The sequence below is a fragment of the Thalassophryne amazonica genome, chromosome 8, assembly GCF_902500255.1.
Source record: "Thalassophryne amazonica chromosome 8, fThaAma1.1, whole genome shotgun sequence".
Taxonomy (NCBI): Eukaryota; Metazoa; Chordata; class Actinopteri; order Batrachoidiformes; family Batrachoididae; genus Thalassophryne; species Thalassophryne amazonica.
Window position 1 is genome coordinate 85,629,261 of NC_047110.1, and position 26,017 is coordinate 85,655,277.

At 42.6% G+C, this 26,017-nt stretch overlaps 1 protein-coding gene across 1 annotated transcript in view; it reads left to right on the forward strand.

Annotated features, from left to right (window-relative positions):
• Positions 1 to 26,017, forward strand: part of brsk2a (BR serine/threonine kinase 2a) — a 721,035-nt gene that overhangs the window by 673,704 nt on the left and 21,314 nt on the right. Inside the window, 1 exon segment of the mRNA XM_034176871.1 lies at positions 17,772 to 17,952. Within this exon segment, the coding sequence (XP_034032762.1) occupies positions 17,772 to 17,952 (181 nt within the window).

Below are 26,017 nucleotides of genomic sequence, written 5' to 3' on the forward strand. Positions count from 1 at the left end.
ACAATTTTTTATTTTGGCTCACCTTGTCTGAATTAGATTCTACTTTTCTTTATATGTCTATATGCAGGATATAGAGTATAAATCAAGTTCTAAAAAACTAAACCAACAAATTGAATTTTGAGGAGAATCATGTAAAATAAGCAATTAGTGGACAGTATTTAATTACAGTTTTTTTTTCCTCTGACAGCGATAATGAATAAATCATATATATACTGGGGTTATATTCCGTTCCGGCACTTTCACATCACCGCACATTAGGTTTCAGGTCCACAATTTCACGCTGTAATATCAAAACGAAGGTTGCCCCCGGCAGCAGGTCTGTAATCAACCACTTCTGGCAATGGCTCAGCTTTGAAGCTTGAACCAATGAAGCAGTGCTCCAACCCGCTGCTTCGTCGGTTCTCTGCTTCAATGCTTTTCAGAAGCGGAAAGGTCCGCTTCTTAACCCCTCTCAAAGCTATTTAAAGATGTCAATCATGAGTCACTTTTGTCCGGATTAAAGTCACTAACTGAGTCACTTTTGTCCGGATTAAAGTCACTAACTGGGACTCTTGTCTTGTTGCAGGCAAGAAACAAAAATTCGTCCTCCGTTCCGTTTGCACAGCTCCAAAACCCTGCACCGCTCTCTACCAAATCAAGCTAAAGCTAATCACCATTTTAATCAAATGACACCTTTCCAAACGTTGTAATACAAACAATGAACTACAATTGACTAAAATGTTTTTTCTTCTCAAAATGAGACATTCATTATTCATTATGAATTACATTGATGATGACGTGCAGCACAGCTCAGAGCTGACCTCAGCTCAGAGGTATGGAGTGACATTCATGCCATTGATGTCTGAAAGGAAATGCTTTTGACAAAAACTACAGATTTTATTTCTTTTTATGTCCAGAGATGAAGGATCCAGTGACCGATTTCATATTTATTTCCTTCAGGGGTGGGCAACTTGTTCCAGAAATGGCCAAGAGGGTGCAGGTTTTCTTTGCAGCCACTGACTCCACCAGGTGATTTCACGGATTAATATCACTTTGAACAGATGGACTCAGTTAATCAGTAAAATCACCTGGTGGAGTCAGTGGCTGCAAAGAAAACCTGCACCCTCTTGGCCCTTTCTGGAACAAGTTGCCCACCCCTGATTTATTTTAAGACTCAATAAAATGTTGTTGACATGGAAAACCTGTAAAGCCTACTTTTAGTACACAGAAAATTCACAAGAGATATTGATAAGGGAATTGATAAAGGAATCGGATCGATAAGCAGAATCGATAATGGCATTGATAGATAAAATCTTATCAATACCCATCCCTAGACCTAAATGACATGGTGAAATGCTGAAGAGCTTTGCTCATTCATGTCCAACACACATATTCACACACCTACAGACAATTTAAAGTTTCCAATTCACTTAAACTGCTATGTGGATGCGTGATGCATAATAATAATCATCATCATGTAGGCAGCACGGTGGCTTAGTGGACCTTCTTGCCTCACAGAAGGTCATGGGGTCGATTCCCACCTTGGCCTTTTGTGGGCATGTGTTTGCGTGGGTTCACATCGGCTTTCTCCCACTTCCAAGACGTGCAGATTAGGTGGGATTGGAAACCTGTGGCCCTGCGACAGACTGCCATCCTGTCCAGGGTGTACCCTGCCTCGTGCCGCATATCTGCTAAAATAGGCTCTCAGCACCCCCCCCCCCCCCCCCCCAAACCTTAATTGGAGTGAATAGGTATCAAAATGGATGTATGGCTTATATTATAGCAGCTGTGCATGTCTCAGGCTTTTATTGTGAAAGGTGTAGAAAGGACTTGTTGCCTGTTGCTTGACGGTGATGTCATGTCAGTGCAGAAAGGTTTTGGCAGTCTGTTCACACAGCGTGTCCTTATTTGGTCATGCTGCTCTAACGATCAGCTGTAGAGGATGATACGGGTGATAAGGATCGCTGGGTCCCTGTTTCCCCTTTCGTTTCTGGGGCTTTCTTCTCCACAGCAGTAGCTCAAACACCTTTGTGGTAGGAAAGGATAGGCAAGCTAGAAAGATGTTCTCGCATTTATTTCTGCTGTGTAAAAACCTCTTAGATTAGTGGCCTCTGCGTACATGTATGCATGCTTGCATGTATATAGCTTTGATCACGAACAAACTGGGGAGAGCTGACATTTGCCGTTTGGCATGCATACAACCCCTGGCAATAATTATGGAATCACCGGCCTCGGCGGATGTTCATTCAGTTGTTTAATTTTATAGAAAAAAAGCAGATCACAGATCTGACACAAAACTAAAGTCATTTCAAATGGCAACTTTCTGGCTTTAAGAAACACTATAAGAAATCAGGAAAAAAAATTGTGGCAGTCAGTAACGGTTACTTTTTTAGACCAAGCAGAGGGAAAAAAAATATAGACTCATTCAATTCTGAGGAATAAATTATGGAATCACCCTGTAAATTTTCATCCCAAAACTAACACCTGCATCAAATCAGATCTGCTCGTTAGTCTGCATCTAAAAAGGAGTGATCACACCTTGGAGAGCTGTTGCACCAAGTGGACTGACATGAATCATGGCTCCAACACGAGAGATGTCAATTGAAACAAAGGAGAGGATTATCAAACTCTTAAAAGAGGGTAAATCATCATGCAATGTTGCAAAAGATGTTGGTTGTTCACAGTCAGCTGTGTCTAAACTCTGGACCAAATACAAACAACATGGGAAGGTTGTTAAAGGCAAACATACTGGTAGACCAAGGAAGACATCAAAGCATCAAGACAGAAAACTTAAAGCAGTATGTCTCAAAAATGCACAACAAAACAAATGAGGAACGAATGGGAGGAAACTGGAGTCAACGTCTGTGACCGAACTGTAAGAATCCGCCTAAAGGAAATGGGATTTACATACAGAAAAGCTAAACGAAAGCCATCATTAACACCTAAACAGAAAAAAACAAGGTTACAATGGGCTAAGGAAAAGCAATCGTGGACTGTGGATGACTGGATGAAAGTCATATTCAGTGATGAATCTTGAATCTGCATCGGGCAAGGTGATGATGCTGGAACTTTTGTTTGGTGCCGTTCCAATGAGATTTATAAAGATGACTGCCTGAAGAGAACATGTAAATTTCCACAGTCATTGGTGATATGGGGCTGCATGTCAGGTAAAGGCACTGGGAAGATGGCTGTCATTACATCATCAATAAATGCACAAGTTTACGTTGATATTTTGGACACTTTTCTTATCCCATCAGTTGAAAGGATGTTTGGGGATGATGAAATCATTTTTCAAGATGATAATGCATCTTGCCATAGAGCAAAAACTGTGATAACATTCCTTGCAAAAAGACACATAGGGTCAATGTCATGGCCTGCAAATAGTCCGGATCTTAATCCAATTGAAAATCTTTGGTGGAAGTTGAAGAAAATGGTCCATGACAAGGCTCCAACCTGAAAGCTGATCTGGCAACAGCAATCAGAGAAAGTTGGAGCCAGATTGATGAAGAGTACTGTTTGTCACTCATTAAGTCCATGCCTCAGAGACTGCAAGCTGTTATAAAAGCCAGAGGTGGTGCAACAAAATACTAGTGATGTGTTGGAGCGTTCTTTTGTTTTTCATGATTCCATAATTTTTCCTCAGAATTGAGTGATTCCATATTTTTTTTCCCTCTGCTTGGTCTAAAAAAGTAACCGTTACTGACTGCCACAATTTTTTTTCCTGATTTCTTATAGTGTTTCTTAAAGCCAGAAAGTTGCCATTTGAAATGACTTTTGTTTTGTGTCATGTCTGTGATATGCTTTTTTTCTACAAAATTGAACAACTGAATGAACATCCTCCGAGGCCGGTGATTCCATAATTTTTGCCAGGGGTTCTATGTATTTTGGGTCAAGGACGAACGCTGCGAATACGGAAGGTTGATAGGACTAATACTTGTGGAGAAATTACGTGTTAGTCTTGCAACAGAAGAATTACGAATTACTCACATACATAGCATCAATATGCAAATATTTGAAGTATTGACCCTTAGTGGCCCTTTTATACCCTAATACATTACAACTCCTCCCTTCTATTCAAGTGAATATAACTTAAAACATCAGTTGACATAAAAAAAAAACTTTAATAAAACTCGAATAAAACCTTAAATAGCTCAAATACAAAAACCAACTGTAAAAACACACAAAATTAAAACAATCCAACATATAATAAATATACGTAAAATATTAAAATAGTTAAAATCAACACTCTAAAAGACATAAGACTGACTCAGGAAAGGGGGGTAGACTGCCCCAAAACCTGGAGTGGGTCAGGGGTTATTCTCCCCTGTGGTTGAGAACCATGCTCGCCTCGCTGAACACATAAAAACATTCAATCCGTTCAGTACTTCAGTCGGTCAGGTGGTTTTTGGATCCAACTGGGATACCTTCGTGACTCCTGTTGTGGGGACAGTGCTGATGTAGTCATCTGTGTCAGTGGGTTGCTGAGTTGACCTGTACACGCCAAGACACACTCACCAACAGAATCAGATGTTCCGTGCACTTCCTTTCTCTCTGTCAAAACAGGCAAACTGTCTGTGTCCGGTGTTGTTCTTGATTCATGAGCAGCTTGGATGATACTGTTATTAGTTTATAAAATCGTTCATGGACTTGCACCTCCCTATCTGGCTGACCTGGTAAACCCTTATGTACCAGCTCGGGCCCTGCGTTCTCAGGGTGCAGGACTTCTGTGTGTTCCCAGGGTGAATAAAAAGTCTGCCGGTCACAGAGCTTTCTCCTACCGTGCCCCAGCTCTGTGGAATGATCTCCCAGCACACATTCGGCAGTCGGATACTGTGGAGATTTTTAAGTCACGTTTAAAGACTCATTTGTTTTCTCTGTTTTATCATTAGTATTATGAAGTGTTTTTATTCTTGTATTCTTTTATGGTTGTCTTTCTTTTATGGTCGTTTTTTGTTTTTTCTTATTGTGTTTTAAATTTTTAATTGTTTTTGTGTGACGCGCCTTGAGACGATTTTATCGTGAATTGGCACTATATAAATTAATAAATTTGAATTTTGAAATTTGAATGATGCCAGGATGTGATCATGTGGTCTGCATCCTGATTCCACACCTGAGTTGGTCCTACATTTACCTCATATGACACAGGACCAGCTTTCGATGTCACCATACTTGCTGTCCACTTTTCCTCCCCCCTCCAGTAATCCCGAACAAGGACTGGGTCACCAACCCTGCAGGTCCTCTCCTTGGCATGCCTTGCTCGCTGCATGCACTGGGCGTCTTGTGCCTGCTCCCCCACTGCTGTGACGTTGGGTTTCAGAAGGTCCAGCTGAGTTCTCAGCTTCTGGTGCAGGAACAGCATCACCAGAATCTCCTGAGTTGTCACATGCAGTGTGTTCCTGTACTGCTACAAGAAAGCGTCAAGTCTCTTTTGAACAGTATCCGTCCCTTTGGATGATTTCAGGGAATGCTTAAAAGTCTGTACTAAAAGTTCAGCAAGACCATTTCTCGCCGGATGAAAAGGAGCTGAATGGGCATGCTTAATGCCGTTAGCTGCCAAAAAGTGTGCAAACTCCGCTGATGTAAAAAGAGGCCCATTGTCACTCACCAACACTTGAGGCACTCCATACCAGCTAAGCACCCCTCGTAAAACCTGGATAGTATTTTCTGATGTAGTGGAATCCATTAAAATGACCTCTTGCCACTTACAGTGTGCATCCACAATCACAAAAAACATGCGTCCCTCAAACGGCTCAGCAAAGTCAATGTGGATTCTTTGCCATGGACCCGTGGGCCAGGGCCATGGATGCAGAGACGTCAACCTAGTTGTTTTCTGTCCGTGGGCACGATACACACGTCCTGCATTTTTCCTCAATTTGTGCATGCAGTCCACCACACATAACTTTGTTCCGTGGCTTTCATTTTAACTACACCCAGATGTCCCATATGTAGTTCCTTCAGTACCTGTTGGCGTGACTTTGGTGACACTATTACCCTTTTTCCCCCACATCAAACAGCCCTGCAGCATCAACAACTCGTTATTCCAAATTAGATATGATGAAAGGCAGCTGCTTATGCCCTTCTCTGTGGGGAACCGTCCCGTCGCCACCATCTCCATAACCTGAGATAATATGATGTCAGTTCTTGTGTGTTTCCTGACATCTGCACAACACATTGGTAAACAATCCGGGTACTTGATAAGGAGTGTGTCACCTGACCTTGGCCCCTCCCCATGTTCCACTAACAACGGCAGTCATGATAAGCATTGCCATGGTCAGCAGCCTGTCGATACCGAATCGTGTAATTGTGTGCTGCCACTATCACTACCCACTGCTGCAACCTTCCTGCAGCCATCGGTGGGGTTGCCTTATTCTGATTAAATATGGTCGTCAATGGGCGGTGATCCGTCAACAACATGACGGCCATACAAATACGAATAAAAATGCTTCTTGCTCAATTTGCGTATAATTTTGCTCAGCTTTGCTTAATGTTCTTAATGCAAAAGCTATGGGCTTTTCCTCACCGTTGGACAAAATATGGGAAATCACTGCTCCCACCCCATAGGGTGAAGCATCACAGGCCAACATTACTGGGAGTTTTGGATCAAAATGCGTTAGTATGCTGTTTAATTGTAAATTATATTATGGGAAATGTGCAAAATGCTGATGAATTTTCCATAGGCATGCAAGCAGTGTACTGTTTTGTTGTTGTATTTATTGATTTTTGAGACAGAAATGTTTGCAGAGCACTTGATGTCCAAGACAAATTTCCCTTTGGGATCATCGTATTGTACCACCTTATGGTCCTTAGACCACTCCCACTTGGTATCCTTCTGGAGCAAAGTATTTAGTGGAAACAGCAGTGCTGATAAGTTCTGAATAAAACATCCATAGTAGTTAATAAGTCCCAAGAAACAACACAACTGACTTACATTTCTTGGTTCTGGTGCATTCATTATGGCACTAATCTTTGCAGGTGACTTATGAAGACCCTTTGCATCAATAATGTGGTCCAGATACTCCAGGGAACTCACAAAAACTCGCACTTATCTCTTTGAACTTTCAACCCAAATTGCTTCAACCGATTCAAAAGCGATTTCCTGATTCACCAAATGATGGGCATCATCCCGGCCAGTTACCAGGATGTCATCCAGAAAACAATGTCCATTGGGCAAATTCTGCAGCACTTGAGCTATAATTCTTTGGAAGATTGATGGAGCTGATGGTCCCGAAAGGTAATCAATTGTAACAAAAGAACCCCTTATGGGTAGTGATGCTGAAGTATTTTCAGGAGCCTGTAGATATGCCTGTGATAAATCCAGTTTACTAAATCGTTGTCCTCCTGCCAAGGAAGCAAACAAATCCTCAATACAAGGTATCATCAGTTATCAAGTTGTTCACCAATGAATATGGCTTTATACACCCTGAAGAAAACCGTACACCCTGAGGTGAAAATCCATATTCATTGGTAAAACAATTTGATAACGATTTTATCATATACCTATAAATGATAAATGTTGTATGGTTTTCTGAAGGGTGTAAAAAGCCATATTCATTGGTGAACAACTTGATAATGATTCTATCATATACAGTGGTCCCTCATTTATCGCGGGAGTTACGTTCTAAAAATAACCCGCGATAGGCGAAATCCGCGAAGTAGTCAGCGTTATTCTTTACAATTATTATAGATGTTTTAAGGCTGTAAAACCCCTCACTACACACTTTATACACTTTTCTCAAACAGGCATTAACATTTTCTCACTTTTCTCTCCTGTGTAAACACTCAAAGTTCAAACCTTAGTAGAAAAAAAATAGAACGTTTTCCTATAAATAATTATGATGGCTTTTAGAACTTACGAATTTAATTTTAACGATCAACCTACGAGGTTGGACACGTAAGAAATTATTAATAGTGACTCACCAGTATTTCACAGTTCCTCTGACCGCGCCTCTTCGTCGTGGCGCCGTTCCACTGTCCGGATTGGCTGATTACTCAAGTGAAAAAGTGAAAATTACCCATCCGTGAAAAGGGTGTATTGCTATTTATTCTTAGTGTTTTATCCAATCATATTGGCGTATCATATATAGGTATATGATAATGGGAAATGTTAAAACACGTAACGTCGGGTTTACCGTCACTTTAAAAATCCCCACACATCCTCACAGCCCTCGATCACTTCATCACCGGAACTATAATCACCAATTACTGAATTGTACTGGTGAAATCACCCCCTACTCAATTTCTGCTTCCACTTTTGGTCTTAATGCATACAGAGCCCATGTGTGGCAAAACTTTGGCTGATGGCCTGGCTTTAATGTTAAGGATGTCTCAAACCCTTTTAGAGTTCCTAGGTTTTTAAGAAAAACTTCTGCGTAGCTTTCGATACATCCTCAACCGTGCCACAACCTTTTTGCTGTACTCTCATTGTTTCAATGTCACACCAATCAAGTGTTATCTTCCGCAGCCATTCCCGACCAAATGGTGGGGGTAAATTACCCTTCACCACATACAAGGGCAATCTCACTCTGTTCATTTTCACCCTCACCGTTACAACACTTTCGGGTAACAACAATTCCCCAATATAAGTTCTTAACGCCACATCTGTCTTCCGCAGGTGCAAATGAGCCAAGTTTGCTTCATATATGCCCTTTGAAATTAAGGATACTGCAGCATCAGTGTCTAATTCCATCTTAATCACCCATCCTTCAGTCACAGGTTTCACCATAATCATAGATTCAACTGCCTCCTCCTTCTCCACAGCAGACATTACATGCACTCTCAATCCTGAGGCAGAATCCAATTAAAAAAAAAAACAGTTCTCATCATCAGAAGCATCAACCTCCATCATATGAATTTTTCCAGTTTTTCCTCCCGGGTAGCTTCCTTGATTTTCCCCCTGGTTTCATATGAGTCCCTTGTATGATTCCAGTCATTGTTTTCCTTTTTACAAAAACAAGCTATGTGACCTGTTCTCGGACAATTATGACTGTTGATTCCTGTAAAAACAGTCTCTTTCATGATGATTTGATTTGCCTCCCTCTGCTGGTGGCGAGATGGCAACTGCATGCTGCAAGTTCCCAAACAATTTTAACTGCTGGGATTCCGCTGGCAATGTAGGCAACAGCCTCCTTTGCCAGTGCGGTGGTCTTCAGCTCGCTGGAGTGTTAATGCTTTATCAGTTAATAACTTTCTCTGTATATTCTCATTCATCAAACCACACACAAGTCTATCGTGCAGGGCGTCTTGCAGGTACATGCCAAAATCGCAGTGTTCAGACAGCTTTTTCAACACAGCCACATACTGCACGACACTCTCTCCCTCTTCCTGGTTCCGTTTATGAAACGGAAATCTTTCCACAATTAAAATGGGTTTTGGGCAGAAATAGTCACTTAACGTCTTTTTTAAAACTTCATACGGTGCATTTCCTGGTTTGTCCGATGCCAATAAACTGCGCAACAAAGCGTATGTCTTCGGTCCAATAACGGTCAAAAATACCGCAGCTTTCTTCACCTCTTCACCGTCATTTGCGGTAATAAAATGCTCAAACCTCTTGACATACATTGACCATTGTTCCGTGGCTTCATCAAAGGCTTCAATCTGTCCGATGAACCCCGACATTTCCTGCTTCTCCGTCAGCTTCGACGTCCTCGTCTCACAACACATCAGTGGGTCAGTAGTCATTCAAACATCGTCGTCACCAGCTTGTTGTGACTCATTTGTCTTGCAACAGAAGAATTACTCACGTACATACAATCAATATGCAAACAGTTGAAGGAGCCAGATGGATGAGCAGAGGTACGTTGCTACTGGTTTAATTGTGACACACCTGGACAGCCAGTGACATGCGTGCAGCACCACACACTGGTGTGGAGGAGTAGTGGCCCTTTTATTCCATAATAATTACATGACCGATATTATGTAACTACAGTGACAGTGGACATGATAATTACATTCAGGACTCACACTAGAAACTTTGCATAATTTATTACCTATTTTATAAACACGACCCATTCTAGAGCCCCGGGCAACAGGGGTCTAGATTGTTGATTATCGAGTATAAATGTCCAAAGCTCATCATCGTAGTCAATGCATACGTTACCACAATACATTATCATGGTTGTTTGGTTGCCCGGCCATGCAGCATAAAATGTCAGGTCACTGGTCCACTGCTTAACTCATAATGATCACATCTAATGATTGTTAATCTATCTGATTGTGGTACCTTAAAGTATCAGTTAATCTGTTGTAATCTGTGTAATCTGTTGATTGATTGTAAATCCCTGTTCTCAATTTCCTGAATATGTATCCTGGAAGGTTACAGTATGAAATCTTAACTACGGGTGTGCATATGGTAGCATCCAGAAAGTATTCCCAGCCCTTCACTTTTTCATATTTATGTTACAGCCTTATTCCAAAATGAATGAATTCATTTTTCCTCAAAAATTCTACACACAATATCCTATAATGACAATGTGATTTTTTTTTTTTTTTTTTACAAATTTATTAAAAATTAAAAAAAAACTTAGAAATCACATGTACATACTGTTTTCACAGCCTTTGCCATGAAGCTCAAATTGAGCTGAGTTGATCATCCGTGAGATGTTTCTACAGCTTAATTGGAGTCCACCTGGGGTAAATCCAGTTAATTGGACATGATTTGGAAAGGCACACACCTGTCTACATATAAGGCCCCACAGTTGACAGTGCATGTCAGAGCACAATCAATCAATCAAGTCAATTTTTTTTATATAGCGCCAAATCACAACAAACAGTTGCCCCAAGGCGCTTTATATTGTAAGGCAAGGCCATACAATAATTATGTAAAACCCCAACGGTCAAAACGACCCCTGTGAGCAAGCACTTGGCTACATGGGAAGGAAAACGCCCTTTTAACAGAAGAAACCTCCAGCAGAACCAGGCTCAGGGAGGGGCAGTCTTCTGCTGGGACTGGTTGGGGCTGAGGCAGAGAACCAGGAAAAAGACATGCTGTGGAGGGGAGCAGAGATCGATCACTAATGATTAAATGCAGAGTGGTGCATACAGAGCAAAAAGAGAAAGAAACAGTGCATCATGGGAACCCCCCAGCAGTCTACGTCTATAGCAGCATAACTAAGGGATGGTTCAGGGTCACCTGATCCAGCCCTAACTATAAGCTTTAGCAAAAGGAAAGTAAGCAAAGCAAAGCAAGCATGAAGCCAAAGGAATTGTCTGTTGACCTCTGAGACAGGATTGTCTCAAGGCACAAATCTGGGGAAAGGTACAGAATCATTTCTGATGCTTTGAGTACAGTGACCACAGTGACCTCCATCATCCATAAATGGAAGAAGTTCAGATCCTCCAGGACTCTTCCTTGAGCTGGCTGCCCGTTTTTGGTGTGAGTGCCAGGTGTCATGTTTGGAGGAAACCAGGCACCATCACTACAGTGAAGCATGGTGGTGTCAGCATCATGCTGTGAGGATGCTTTTCAGTGACAGGAACTGGGAGACTAGTCTGGATTGAGGAAAGATGTGAACAGCAATGTACAGAGACATCCTGGATGAAAACCTGCTCCTGCTATCAAAGGAGTGACTTCAGGACAACTCTGTGAATGTCCTTGAGTGGCCCAGCCAGAGCCCAGACCTGAATATGATTGAACATCAGATCTCATCAGATCAGATCTCTAGAGAGATCTGACTATAGCGGTGCACCAATGCTCCCCGTCCAACTTGATGGAGCTTGAGAGGTGCTGCAAAGAGGAATGGGCAAAAATGGCCAAAGATAGGTGCACCAAGTTTATTGCATCATATTGAAGAAGACCTGAGGCTGTAATTGCTGCCAAAGGTGCATCAACAAAGTATTGAGCAAAGGGTGTGAATACTTACGTACATGCGATTTCTTAGATTTCTATTTCTAATAAATTTGCAAAGAAAGAAAAAACTTTTTTCATGTTGTCATTATGGGGTGTTTTTGAGCGGAAAAAAATAATTTGCTCCATTTTGGAATAAGGCTGTAACATAACAAAATGTGAAAAAAGTGAAGTACATCACATGGTACAGACCTGGCATGTTATATCATCAGACTGTGCAACTGCCATCTTCATTCGCCGGTTTGTCAAAGTTACACACGTAACATTCCAGGATGCATATCTGTGAAAGCGAGAACAAAATCTCAGAATATCAAGAGGGTGCACGGATGCAGAAGCTTGTCTCTTATCTTGTTTGGGTTTTATTCCGTTAGTAGTGACTTTGAGCATACGTGCCAGTGTGTTTATTTTCCCTGATGACACTTTTGTTTTCGAACAATATTTAGTTACACAACCTAAAATGACAAGAACCACTTAAATTAAGATAGTGAAAGTATCAGAAAAATGATACTCCCATCATTTTGCTTCATCCTCTAAGCAACACTTCCCCGTGACAGATATACAAACAGCACTTTTATTATGATTGATTATTGCCAAAAATGCAGGGGGTGCAGGACCATTGATATCTAGTAGAAAAACTCTCATTCTGAAATTCCTCTCAGCATCAGATTGTGACAGTGCATCACAAGTCACATGAGTTACACTTTTTTCTTCTGCCTGCAGCCTCCTGCTGCATTTGATGTTTTTGGATGTGTTTTATTGTTAGCTGATGTGCAGAAACTTGATCAAAGGCTTTCTGTTTTCTCAAGACAAATTAGGTCCAAACACTTTGGCGCTGGATACGCTTCACTTGGTACAATAGCCTGGAGACAGATGACCTCCATCATCTGAGCTGTGGGTTGCTGGAAAAATACCAACATTTATGGTTTGATAAACGGGAGTTAAAGCTGCAGTGTGTTGGGTTTTGGGGTGTCTAACAACAGAAATGGAATATCAATCAATCAATTTTATTTATATAGCGCCAAATCACAACAAACAGTTGCCCCAAGGCGCTTTATATTGTAAGGCAAGGCCATACAATAATTATGTAAAACCCCAACGGTCAAAATGACCCCCTGTGAGCAAGCACTTGGCTACAGTGGGAAGGAAAAACTCCCTTTTAACAGGAAGAAACCTCCAGCAGAACCAGGCTCAGGGAGGGGCAGTCTTCTGCTGGGACTGGTTGGGGCTGAGGGAGAGAACCAGGAAAAAGACATGCTGTGGAGGGGAGCAGAGATCGATCACTAATGATTAAATGCAGAGTGGTGCATACAGAGCAAAAAGAGAAAGAAACAGTGCATCATGGGAACCCCCCAGCAGTCTACGTCTATAGCAGCATAACTAAGGGATGGTTCAGGGTCACCTGATCTAGCCCTAACTATAAGCTTTAGCAAAAGGAAAGTTTTAAGCCTAATCTTAAAAGTAGAGAGGGTGTCTGTCTTCCTGATCTGAATTGGGAGCTGGTTCCACAGGAGAGGAGCCTGAAAGCTGAAGGCTCTGCCTCCCATTCTACTCTTACAAACCCTAGGAACTACAAGTAAGCCTGCAGTCTGAGAGCGAAGCGCTCTATTGGGGTGATATGGTACTACAAGGTCCCTAAGATAAGATGGGACCTGATTATTCAAAACCTTATAAGTAAGAAGAAGAATTTTAAATTCTATTCTAGAATTAACAGGAAGCCAATGAAGAGAGGCCAATATGGGTGAGATATGCTCTCTCCTTCTAGTCCCCGTCAGTACTCTAGCTGCAGCATTTTGAATTAACTGAAGACTTTTTAGGGAACTTTTAGGACAATCTGATAATAATGAATTACAATAGTCCAGCCTAGAGGAAATAAATGCATGAATTAGTTTTTCAGCATCACTCTGAGACAAGACCTTTCTGATTTTAGAGATATTGCGTAAATGCAAAAAAGCAGTCCTACATATTTGTTTAATATGCGCTTTGAATGACATATCCTGATCAAAAATGACTCCAAGATTTCTCACAGTATTACTAGAGGTCAGGGTAATGCCATCCAGAGTAAGGATCTGGTTAGACACCATGTTTCTAAGATTTGTGGGGCCAAGTACAATAACTTCAGTTTTATCTGAGTTTAAAAGCAGGAAATTAGAGGTCATCCATGTCTTTATGTCTATAAGACAATCCTGCAGTTTAGCTAATTGGTGTGTGTCCTCTGGCTTCATGGATAGATAAAGCTGGGTATCATCTGCGTAACAATGAAAATTTAAGCAATACCGTCTAATAATACTACCTAAGGGAAGCATGTATAAAGTGAATAAAATTGGTCCTAGCACAGAACCTTGTGGAACATAAATAATATTGATTCAACTTTTATACTATTTAGTCTCTCATCTCATCTCAGTCCCATCCAGTCTCGCCTCTTGTTTAGTTGTTTAGTGTGAGCAATGAGTCTGGGTCTTTGACGTGCACAGGCGGCTGATGTGGGGATGCACCCTGGAGAGGGGCAAATGAAAATCATCCTCTACTTTCTTCTTTTTTTGGTTGCCTCAAACTCTTTCTTCTCACTGGTAGATTCATGCAGTAAAAATGTATCCATTTTGCTTCTGGAATGTTAGCTAACAATGTTTTCTTTTTCCTTTTTCTCCTTCTTTTGTTGGCTAACAGTGTTTACAGTTATTTTTTGCTATTAGTTATTAGTTATTTTTCCTGGTTCCAGTAGTGCAGATTAACAAGTTTGAGAACCCCCAGTTTTGTGAAAAGACAGATCACAAATCCCTGTTGGCAGAAAAATAAAAACATGAAGGGAAACAACATAATGACCAGCGATGTCATAATGCATTCTGCACCCTCACCACTCGATGGCACTAGATCCTACACACAGTAGCTTTATGACACTGAGCCTCCTTCAAGAGCAACTTTTTGTTGTAGCAAAATTTGTAATTTCACAGAAACAAAATTCAGAACTACTTGAACTTGAAGAATTTCAGTATTCTGTCCTTCCCGCTGTACATCTCAGGGTTTTAAAATTAAGATTAAGATTTGTAAATTTACAGTGAGGTGTGTCCATACGGCTACTTTTAGGCATTTAGATTTAGCAGTGTATTATTGAAGCTTTGTTTCATCATCTTCTCTTTGCCGTCTCTCTTGCTTATGGCTGCCTGTATGTGCTTGGACACTACACCAGCTGTCAGTCCATCGTATCCTGCATGTTGAAAGAACGTTATTGTTGTACCATATAGGTAACCACTTCATAATCTGAATATCAGCTGAGCACAGTGAAACAGTGTCATGGTATTGGTATTGAAAAGTACGATACGCAACACAACTCAGATCTCAGTCACTGCTGACATTAAAGAGCAGATGTTGGGTTTAAATTACTCAGATATAAAGTTTATATTTGCTCAGTTTCAACATATTTTCTGAAAGTGACCAGAACTGTTCAACCTTTGACCCTAAAGAACCCAGGAAACAATTTGATGTTTTGAAAATATCTTAGAAACATTTTGGCTTGGTTGGTTTTTGGAAACATTTTGAAAACATTAAAGTGTAGACTCTCTGAAACATTTTAAAGAAAATGTTTTGTGGCAACGTTTCCAAAATGTTTTGTAAACCTTACTTACTAAAACCTTTCTAGATCAATATTTCAATAATAAAATCTCAATGGATTATTGGTATATATCATTATTATAGCCATTTATATACATCTTTACAATGAAATACATGATCTGCACTTGTATGTATGGTGTGTATCATCTCTGCAGGGATACTAGTTTGGCTATATTGTCTATTTGTACTCTTATCATGGTGAGACTCTGCAGGAGTGAGTGGGGGTGTCATTGCTGCCTTTCACTGCAAAAATAAAAAATAAAAATCATCAGTTACAATAAGAGATTCCGGTATCATAAATATACATATTTCACACTAAAATCTAGACAAAGGAGCCCATTCAAAGGTCTCTTTGGGGCAGTGGGGTTTCACATAGTCTGTCATGAAAACTGACCCAGGTCTTACATGGCACTAACACAGTCACGGCTAAAATTCTTGGCACCCCTGATTTTCAAGTGCATTACCAGTCAAAAGTTTGCGCACTTTTGACTGGTAATGTAGATAATTAAGACTGTCTGACAGATGCATGAGTTCTTTCGCTCTTATATTACACGGTACCAACACGACTGCTGCAGTTCTCATCCTGCATCTGTCCCTCGTCCTCTGCTTGCAGCGCATCCTGTTTGCTGCGTCTGTCTCCCCCACCCCCCCCCTCCTGTGAACCCCGTTTGTTCATTAGTTTGTTCTCTTTCCTCTCTCTTTCCCTTTTTGTCCTCTTCCCATCTGTGTACCTAGGCAGCCCATTGAGTAACTTCTTTGACGTTATTAAACAACTTTTTTCAGACGAGAAGAATGGACAGGTGCCCTACCCCTCTGCCACGCTCTCCAGGCACTGCGCCTCACCCATGCACATCAGGAGGCACGAGCCAGAAATTAATGACACCAAATTCCCCGCGGCGGCCCATGACAGAGCCAAGCTGTCGGTGGTGTCTGTTGGGACACACGAGGACTTGTAGAACGAGACACTTTCTGTAGTCAAGCCAGTGCTAAAACCAACCCCAGTATCAGTGAGAAAGATTGTGTCTGTACATAACGAGATGTACATAATTGTTTGTTTGTTTTTGTATAAAATGTCTTTATATACATAGAAATATATTGAAAGAATCAGCGATATTTTACGCACATCAAACACTTCCACTCCCCTCCGTCTCATCACCCCTCCGTGTCCACCATCATCACCCGCCCTCTGTCACGCCCACCCCATCTCCTTTGGGCGTTGCCCTGTTTGTGCTCCCTTGCTGCTAACCTGTGTGATGACCTGACTTGTTTCTGATACCAGGAATTATCCAGAAAACCTATTAAGCCCCTCCCTCTGCTCCGTACGCCCTCCTCCCTCGACTGCCCTCCACCTCCCGAGTGCGTCGAGAGAGATGGACATTAGTTTGGCGGATGACTGCTCTGAAAGGTGCGGGGGCCGGTTACCGTGGAAACAGACCCTTGATGCACCTTTCGAGGGTGTTTGCCAATAAAATGCAAATTTGCGTAGCAATCAGTCGACTGTTTATGTTGATTACATCTGTTTTCGGTTTGACTGCAGACTCACTTGCACTCAATAGCATAAATACAAAGTGTTTTGATCATTAGCATATAGAGACTGTACTGTGTGTGAGTGTGTACACTTATGTGGAGCGAGAAATTGAAAAATGGGTTGGAGTGGGTTGTCTGTGGTGTTCATTTTGGTTGCAGCAGGATCTCCATCAGCAAACATTGAACTTCTACACGTTGCTATGCTGTGTACATAATTGAACCCACATTCACCACAGTTAGATTTTTGCAAAGCCTAAGTAAATGCACGCTGTGCAGGAGCAGGTCAAGGTCAAATCAGTTTCCCTTTCCCTGGAGCGAGTTATTTTCTCTTCAGGGTTATGTTCACTGGGGTTCCAGGCAGAGATTGGCACCTGAATCAGTGGAATTACACCTCTCAGCACACTCGCATTAATGGAATGTCAAAGCCTCTCCGCCACTATGGGGAAACGTGACAATTTCAGAGCTCACCTGTTCATTGGGCATACAAATTCATTTTCAGTAGTGGAGTGCAGCATTGTTGGATGGCTCAAGATTACAGTAACTTAAGTCTTGGCATGCATGGCTACTCCCTGAGGCATGAATCTCCTGAAGAGTTTCAACTGCAGGTTTTAGTATGTGGAGGGTATTTTAATGAGGGTTTTTTCACCTTGTCATCATTTGCAGTGAGTGGGAGGAAAATTAAACACTTGTGCTTCATTTGTATAATCGCATTATTTGCCTGTTTTTTTCCAACCTATTTTTAGTTTTGTTTTTTAGTTGGTTTTTTTTAATCTTGGTGTTTCTTGCTTCATTTATTTGAATCTTTGTTTTCTCCCAGATACCCAGTCTGAGCCACAGTGTGATCTCGCAAACTAGTTTTCGAGCAGAATACAAGTCCACAGCCGGTCCCACAGTCTTCCAGAAGCCGGTCAAATTCCAAGTGGACATCACTTACACGGAGACCACAGCTGCGACCAAGGAGAATGGCATATACTCTGTCACATTCACCCTACTCTCAGGTCAGAACATAAATGCACCATCCATCGTTTTTAAATAGAGGGTCATTTCAGGGAAGCGGAGACTAACCCACATGCACTGGAAATAGGACACACCTTGGGGTCACTGTTCTAACAGACAGACACACAAGCAGTCACATTTACATTTAATTTAATTCAGTTTATTTATATAGCACCAAATCACAACAGCGCTGCCTCAAGGCATTTCACACAGGTTGGGTCTAAACTTACCAACCCCCCTGAGCGACCACACAGGTGACAGTGGGCATTTAGAAATATTGGCAACTTATATATCTTTAAATAGGATAACATTCAGTTGCAACAGAAATGGTTGAGACTCAAAGGTATCACTTGTCTATGAGATCACCAGAAGCCACCAAACAACATCACAAATACGGTGCAAGTCCACGTTTCCCTGTGGACAGATACTGATTCTGAACTTAGTACTGGCCACCACCAAGTATGGATACTAGCAGAGTGGAACCTTGGTTTTAGAACTTAATTGGTTCCCAAATGTTGTTCTTAAACCAAAATCAAATTTCCCATAACATACCATGTAAAATGGATTAATCTGTTCCTGGCCCCAAAAAGAACATTGTGGTTTTACCTTTCTAACAGCACTTCATGCATAAAACGCAGGCAAAATGCAAAGAATATGCATAGCATCTTATACAAAATACTGTACAGTAATTACCTGTACAGAAGAGACTTGATGGTGTACGTGAATGGTGAAGGGGAAGATGTTACTGTCCGTTAGGACGTTTCACCGCACAATAATTTAATGCATTTAATCATTAGTGATCGATCTCTGCTCCCCTCCACAGCATGTCTTTTTCCTGGTTCTCTCCCTCAGCCCCAACCAGTCCCAGCAGAAGACTGCCCCTCCCTGAGCCTGGTTCTGCTGGAGGTTTCTTCCTGTTAAAAGGGAGTTTTTCCTTCCCACTGTAGCCAAGTGCTTGCTCACAGGGGGTCGTTTTGACCGTTGGGGTTTTACATAATTATTGTATGGCCTTGCCTTACAATATAACGCGCCTTGGGGCAACTGTTTGTTGTGATTTGGCGCTATATAAAAAAAAAATTGATTGATTGAATTGAATAAGAATCAGAATTGCCTTTATTGTCATTGTAATTTGCATTGCAATGAGATTTGAGTGCAACTCCAGAAAAGGTGCTTTCGGTGGTGCGAGTAATTTTCCAGTCAGCCAGATTAATCCAGATGTTTGCCATAAAATACTCCAAACTAGAACATCACGCTCATAGAGTGCAGACATCCTAAGCGATCAGATACCTCTGTTGCATTGAAACTCTGATCGGATTTAATGTTGTATGCTAATGTGCCCTCTGCAAAATGTCCCCTGCGTTGACTGAAACCCTCGGAGCTGGTCAGAGTGTTGGTAACAACCAGTTTATTTTCCACCAACCCTGCATTGGTAAACAAAGGCACTCAATTCAGTCATGCAGATAACAGCTCATTCTCCGTCTCATGAAAAATCCTCCGCTGCACTGAGGATTACCCACAATTCCTTGCCTTTATTACCTGATGCAGTTACCACCTTCAGACAGTAGATGGCGTAGTTCGTCCATTTAGTAGGATTTTATCTGAACCATTTAACTATGTTACACACACACCACAAAAATCCTACCAAACTGGAGCGAAAAGGGAGAGGAAAAAAAAAGAAAAAAACAAACAAACATCACAACCCCATATATGTGATCGCGAGAGCATAACTCTATAAAGTCAGTCATAACTTTCCTGCTAAGGAACTAATCAGCAAAGGGATGGCCAGACCCCTCACTGACATGGACACAAAAGATGCCGTATACACCCTTCCACTTATAAGTAATGCCCCTAAACTAGACACCCTATAAAACACACAATTGATAATACATGAATCTAAAATTCACTAGCAATTCACTCTGGAAACCTATTCCACACAGAGGAAACCAACGAACCAACCGTTGACGTAGACTCTTCAACAACTTGCTCATTCATCTCACAGATGAGTCGAACTGGGGGCTTCACTTGTCTGCCTGTCTTGGTGCGAAGGGGAGCTGACTGCTCACCACCAACATCACACGGCTCCAGAGTATCGGATTGCAATACAGTATTACATTCAGAGAAGGGGACCCGGTCAACATCAACCACTGAGGCTTGACATCCTTCATCTTGGGGAGCATCTTGCTTAGCAGAAGGCATGGGAGGGAATGACTGCGATGAAGATTCCGACGCTTGCAAAGTGTCACACGCATCATGGGGGACCAGGAGCACCTCGACTTCTGGTGATGAAACACCCACAGGCACTTCAGTAACACAGTCCTGCTGATTAGTCGTAGCACTCCCAGTACATCCTTCCTCCATCTGCGTCGGCCATTCAGCTGTTTTTGCCTCACTGTCCTGTGTGTCAACGAGAAATGTTAGCTCGCTTTGTTCGTTACCAACAACTGAAGGGCAACTGGATACTGACACATCATCACCCTCACGGAGGAAACTCACAGGGAGCAGGAGATTTCTGTGGACAACCCTTTTTCTCAAGGACACGGGATCCTTGATACAATACACATTGATGTCAGGTTTCACAGATTACACTTCATACACTGTGGATTCCCATTTGTCCGCAACTTTCCTCTTCCCTCTCTCGCCACGGTTCGCTAGCAAGACCGTGTCACCGACCATGAGGGGAGTCCCTTTTACTTTGCGATTGTAGTTCTTCGCCTGATGAGCCTGTTCAGCCAAACTGTTCTGGCGAGCAATGCGTGTAGCCTCGGACAAGTTATGCCTCAATTGGGAGACGAACTCAGAGTGATCAACAATGGTTCTGTTGGGCAAAACATGCTGGAACACAACATCAACAGGAAGACGCGGGACTCTGCCAAACATGAGGAAGAAGGGAGCAAACCCAGTTGTCTCATGCTCCGTGCAGTTGTAACAGAAAGTTAACATCTGGAGCATCTGAGGCCACCTTGCCTTGGACTGGGGAGGTAGGACCCGTATCATGTTTCCCAGGGTCCTATTGAATTGCTCAGCAACACCATTCCCCATGGGATGATATGGGGTAGTATGAGATTTCTGAATGCCCGCAAACTCCAAGAGTTCCTTCATGAGTTTACTCTCAAAATTGGCCCCTTGATCTGAATGGATGCGTTTGGGGAACCCATAAACACAGAAAAAGTCATTCCAAAGGCGACGAGCAACTTGCTTCGCCGACTGATTTTTGCATGGGAATGCATGGGCCAGTTTTGAAAAGTGATCCGTCACCACTAAGACATCCACACTCTTTTTGTCTGTCTGCTCAGCAGTCCAAAAATCAATACAGACCAATTCCATCGGTTCGGACGTACAAATGCTCTCCAGAGGGGCTCGGTCGCCAGGCTCTGGGGTCTTCCCAACCACACAACGGAAGCAGTTTGTCACATGATTGACGACATCGCGTTCCATTCCAGTCCAAAAAAATCTATGCCTTGCAAGGGACAGAGTACGAGCCTGTCCCTGATGTCCTGTAGAATCGTGTAGGCCTCTGAGCACTCAGGCTTTCAAGGAGTCGGGAACAACAAACTGGTGGATAGTCAAATTCATTTGTTTGTCTTTCTTTGTCTTGTACAGCAAGCCCTCTCTAACGGAGAGTTTAGACCAATGTCTCAGAAGTCTCTTTACAGATCGAGGCTCCTCCACACACTCACGCCTAGTGGGCCTCCTGTGACGTTGAAGGTAATACAGGACTCTGCTCAAAACGCCATCCTGTTCCTGCAGATTCACCAGCTCACTCTTTGGCAAGGAAACGGACTGATCAATACTGGGCAGGTGAAGGGCAGATGGTTCGATACCACTCACTCGACTAACACCTCCAGAGTCGTGTACATCCAGCACAGCGAGAACGTCCTGTGAAGAGATGGACCCTAAGGGATGTGCGTCTTTCACTGTCCGCGCATTCAACCATCGGAAATCATTGCAAATGCGAAGGTCGCCATTTGGCTTCACAACAAGGACAAGGGGGGACGAAAATTCACTCTGAGATTTACGGATGATTCCCAGTTCTTCCATTTCAGTCAGAGCAGTCCGAAGTTTGTCATAATGGCAGGGCGGAACCCTCCTGTAAGGGAGTCTGAAGGGTTTGTCATCCACTAGACGAATCCTGTGGACAAAATCTTTTGCCTCGCCACAGTCCATCTTATGCCTGGAGAAAATGGGCTCATACTGCTCAATAATCTGCAACAGTTTGTCTTTCCATTCTGGGGAGACCTCACATGATGACAGATCCAAATCCTTCAAACCCATGTCACTCAATACACGGGATATCTCCTCCTCTGATCTGGGATTGGGCCTTGAGCTCTGTGTACTCTGTGTACTGGACTGGACGCGTACAGGCTCTGGTAAGTCCTGCACGGAGAGGCAGGGGGTCACATCAGCAATCTTAGCATTTCTCTTAAGGGTCAAAAACTTTCTGTTGGGTTCATTACTTTAACCGGTACCCAGCCATTACCCCAAAGAAGTGACCACTCTTCCTACCAAAATCTGTGCAGGCCTGGATTTTGATTGAGTGGGTTCAATGACCACTGTACTCCCACTGCTGAGACACTTGAAGGGGGTAACTTGGCCCACACCAAATGTTCAGATAGAGGCTGTAGGGTGACACTCCCCTTAAGCTTAGCTGTTCCGATTCTGGACAGCGACGCACCCATTTTTAAGTCAGTAGAGTTGGGCAATGTAGACAAGAGCTCGGGCAGTTTGTTCCGAGCACTAGTAACATCTGGCGCGCCCACCGAGCCGCCAACAGTCGGACTCATGTGTGAGAAGCCACTTGAGCACATTGCTGCCCAAAATGATATCATCTGTCTGCCCTGGCACAACAAGAACAGGAATCACTACCTCAAGCCATAAATCGACACAGCGAGGTCATATACAGCAGATGGCGTGACCAAATGACCCCCAAACCAACAATGACAAATTCTTCGGCTGATTTCCTATCAGTGTTAGGGTCAGACCTCGAAAGTTCCTTGTCAACCGCCTCACTAATAGTACATGCCATAGAACCACTATCCAATAATGCCCTAAGAACATGTCCATTACCAGTAGTCACATCCGTGTAAAACAGCTGTCCGTCTTGAAAGTCTCTGGAGACCCTGTACAATCAAAGTCTTATGTGGAGGCACAACACTGCTACAAATATGGCACATCATCTCATAGTCATCAACACCAGACAATCAAAGATGGGAGGTTCCCTCACCTGATCTGCGCTGCCCTCCCCGCACGCAGATCATTCAGTTTTCCTGCTGATCATGGGAATTTGTGTACCTGCGCTCTGGGCAATTTCGTCTATTATGACTAGGCGAGAAACACAAAAAACACAACCTGTGTTCTCTGCAATGAGTGAGACCGGAGTGGGCGGTGTCCCCGCAAACAGAACATGGGGTCCCACTCAGACCTGCAATCCTTGGCAGTTTGTCAGGCCCCCTCCCTTTAGTCTCCTGACCAAACTTCGACCCTTGGAGCAACACCTTCTCCAACATCACCAACAATCTTTCAAAAGCAGATGCATCCTGGCCTGCATTATTACTCTGCAGTTTGACCTCAGGGGCTGGAATCACTTTAAGGCCCACCTCAGCTCTATTCATGTCAATTCTATCAACACTCGTAGAAGACCTAATGCCCCGTTCAAGGTGGTATTCATCTAACACTTCCTGGACCTCACGAGCTGACCATTTCTCACTCGTCTTAGACCTAAAGGTAAGTGCTAAATCTCTGTTAGGACAATGTCTTATGAACATACGTGCAACTTCAGCGCTAGGGTCATCAAACGACTTACCCCGCTCTTTAAGGCAGTCAGAAACAACATCAGCGGCTCTATTCAACCGCAGCCAGTATTCATAAGGGTCTTCCTGTTCCTTTGGAATTGTGGAATAAAAGTCCGCAAAAGGTACGGAGGAGCAACGGCTGGAACCAAAATGCTTGCGTAAAAGACTATATATGACCTGTGGGTTACACTTAACATCAATTTCCCCATTCCTAAGACCAAATTTCACAACATCCTTCGCTCTACCCCTCAGATGGACAAGAATCTCCTCAGCTTGATTCTCTAGCTGAACACCACATTTCTTGATGAAGATTTTCATTATGTCCTCCCATTCATCAATCGTAACAGCATCTGAATCATCCCCTCTGAAAACAGGAGGGTCCTTTACATGACCCCGTGTAACCAGTTGAACCTTGGAAAGGTCCAGCACCTGACCCGAGGAATGTTTTTCAGTACACGCATCATCATAATTGGAACAAGCGGCATTTGAAGGGTCGATGCGTTAAAGTGTGACATAACGCTATCTGCGAGCTGTTGCCCTATTTGCTGTACAATAGAGCTCATGTGGCCTACCAGCCTAACATCCTCAAGCAGGGGGACGGGATCTGGATCCCCATTAGAGCACTGTGGGGGTTGCACACTATCCAACGGCCGACAAGTGGATGTCACTACATCCCTGCTATCGAAGGAATCACATAGAACTGCTAACAAACGCTGCGCATGGGGGAAACAAAACAGGCGTACTGTGAAACCCTCTGCCTCTGCCAGCACCGGGAGGGGTCGTACTGTTAGTGTTAAATGTTCCCAAACTCATTATTAACCGCAACTCAACACAACATATAACAACAACGAAGAAAGACTATAAAAGACTGAATAATCGTGTTACTCAAACACCCTAAAACCACAATTGCAGCTCCAGGGATGATGCCGTGGCAAGGAGACACCAGCCCGGTCCAGCGTTGTCGTCGACGGGTCACGGCACCAATGTGCCCTCTGCAAAATGTCCCCTGCGTTGACTGAAACCCTCAGAGCTGGTCAGAGTGTTGGTAACAACCAGTTTATTTTCCACCAACCCTGCATTGGTAAACAAAGGCACTCAATTCAGTCATGCAGATAACAGCTCATTCTCCGTCTCATGAAAAATCCTCCGCTGCACTGAGGATTACCCACAATTCCTTGCCTTTATTACCCGATGCAGTTACCACCTTCAGACAGTAGATGGCGTAGTTCGTCCATTTAGTAGGATTTTATCTGAACCATTTAACTATGTTACACTAACAGCATTAGCACTTTTAGCGGGTGTCAGTAGCTTCACCTGTTAGCTCCACTTAATGTATGATTACTGGAAAAAAATACACAACTCCTGAATTTTAATGTCCACAACAAAGTAAACCCTTAGGAGAACCACCACGCAGTCCCCAAAAATCTGATTTATTAAACACTCAAACACAAAACAAAAATAACCCTTCTCCTTCTTTTGGGTTTATTGGCGGATTGCAACTCAACACAATGCATTTCCACCACCTACTGCATCTGAGGTGTTCATGCACCAAGTCCTTATTTGAAAAGTGATGCATTTTTCAAACAATATGTTCATTATAATTTTTACCCCGGTTCTTTTTGTAATTTACTGCCCCTTACCAAGAACCAAACCATTATTTTCCTCATTTTGAGTTTACCAGGCCTGGGCTCCTCACAGACAGTGTCCATCGTGTGAAAGGCCACAAAAATGAGTTATACAACACTTTTTATACCTTGTGGACCTCACAATGGGCGTGGTTTAGTCTCACATTTCTAATGCTACTGGTTCTTACCAACAGGGGGAGCTCTCCCTGTTTCTGAAATTTGCACATATGATGGAAATGAAACTTAACTCTTAGATTTGTCATAAACGTCCAAACAAATAACACAAACACTTGATAACTAACATAGAATAAGGAATTAGCATAGATATTATCTAACATCATGAACTGATGTGTTCGTAAAGAGAGCTGTTCTAAAACCAAAGTTCCACTGTAATCGATTACATTTCTAGAAGTGCCATAAGACTTTGATCACAGATCATTTTATTCTGATGTTCTCTGAAGTACATAAAGCTTAGTTTTTACCTCTTTTTATCACAAAAATGCACACAGAAAAAAACATACACATTACCCAGGATTGAGTCAAGTTGTAATGTAACAGGTTTTTTTTCCCCACTACTTCAGAAAAACACTTAATAGCTACCGCTAAAGTTATTTTCAGTGTTGTGTTGCTGTGCGTGTGTCACCAGTTGTTAT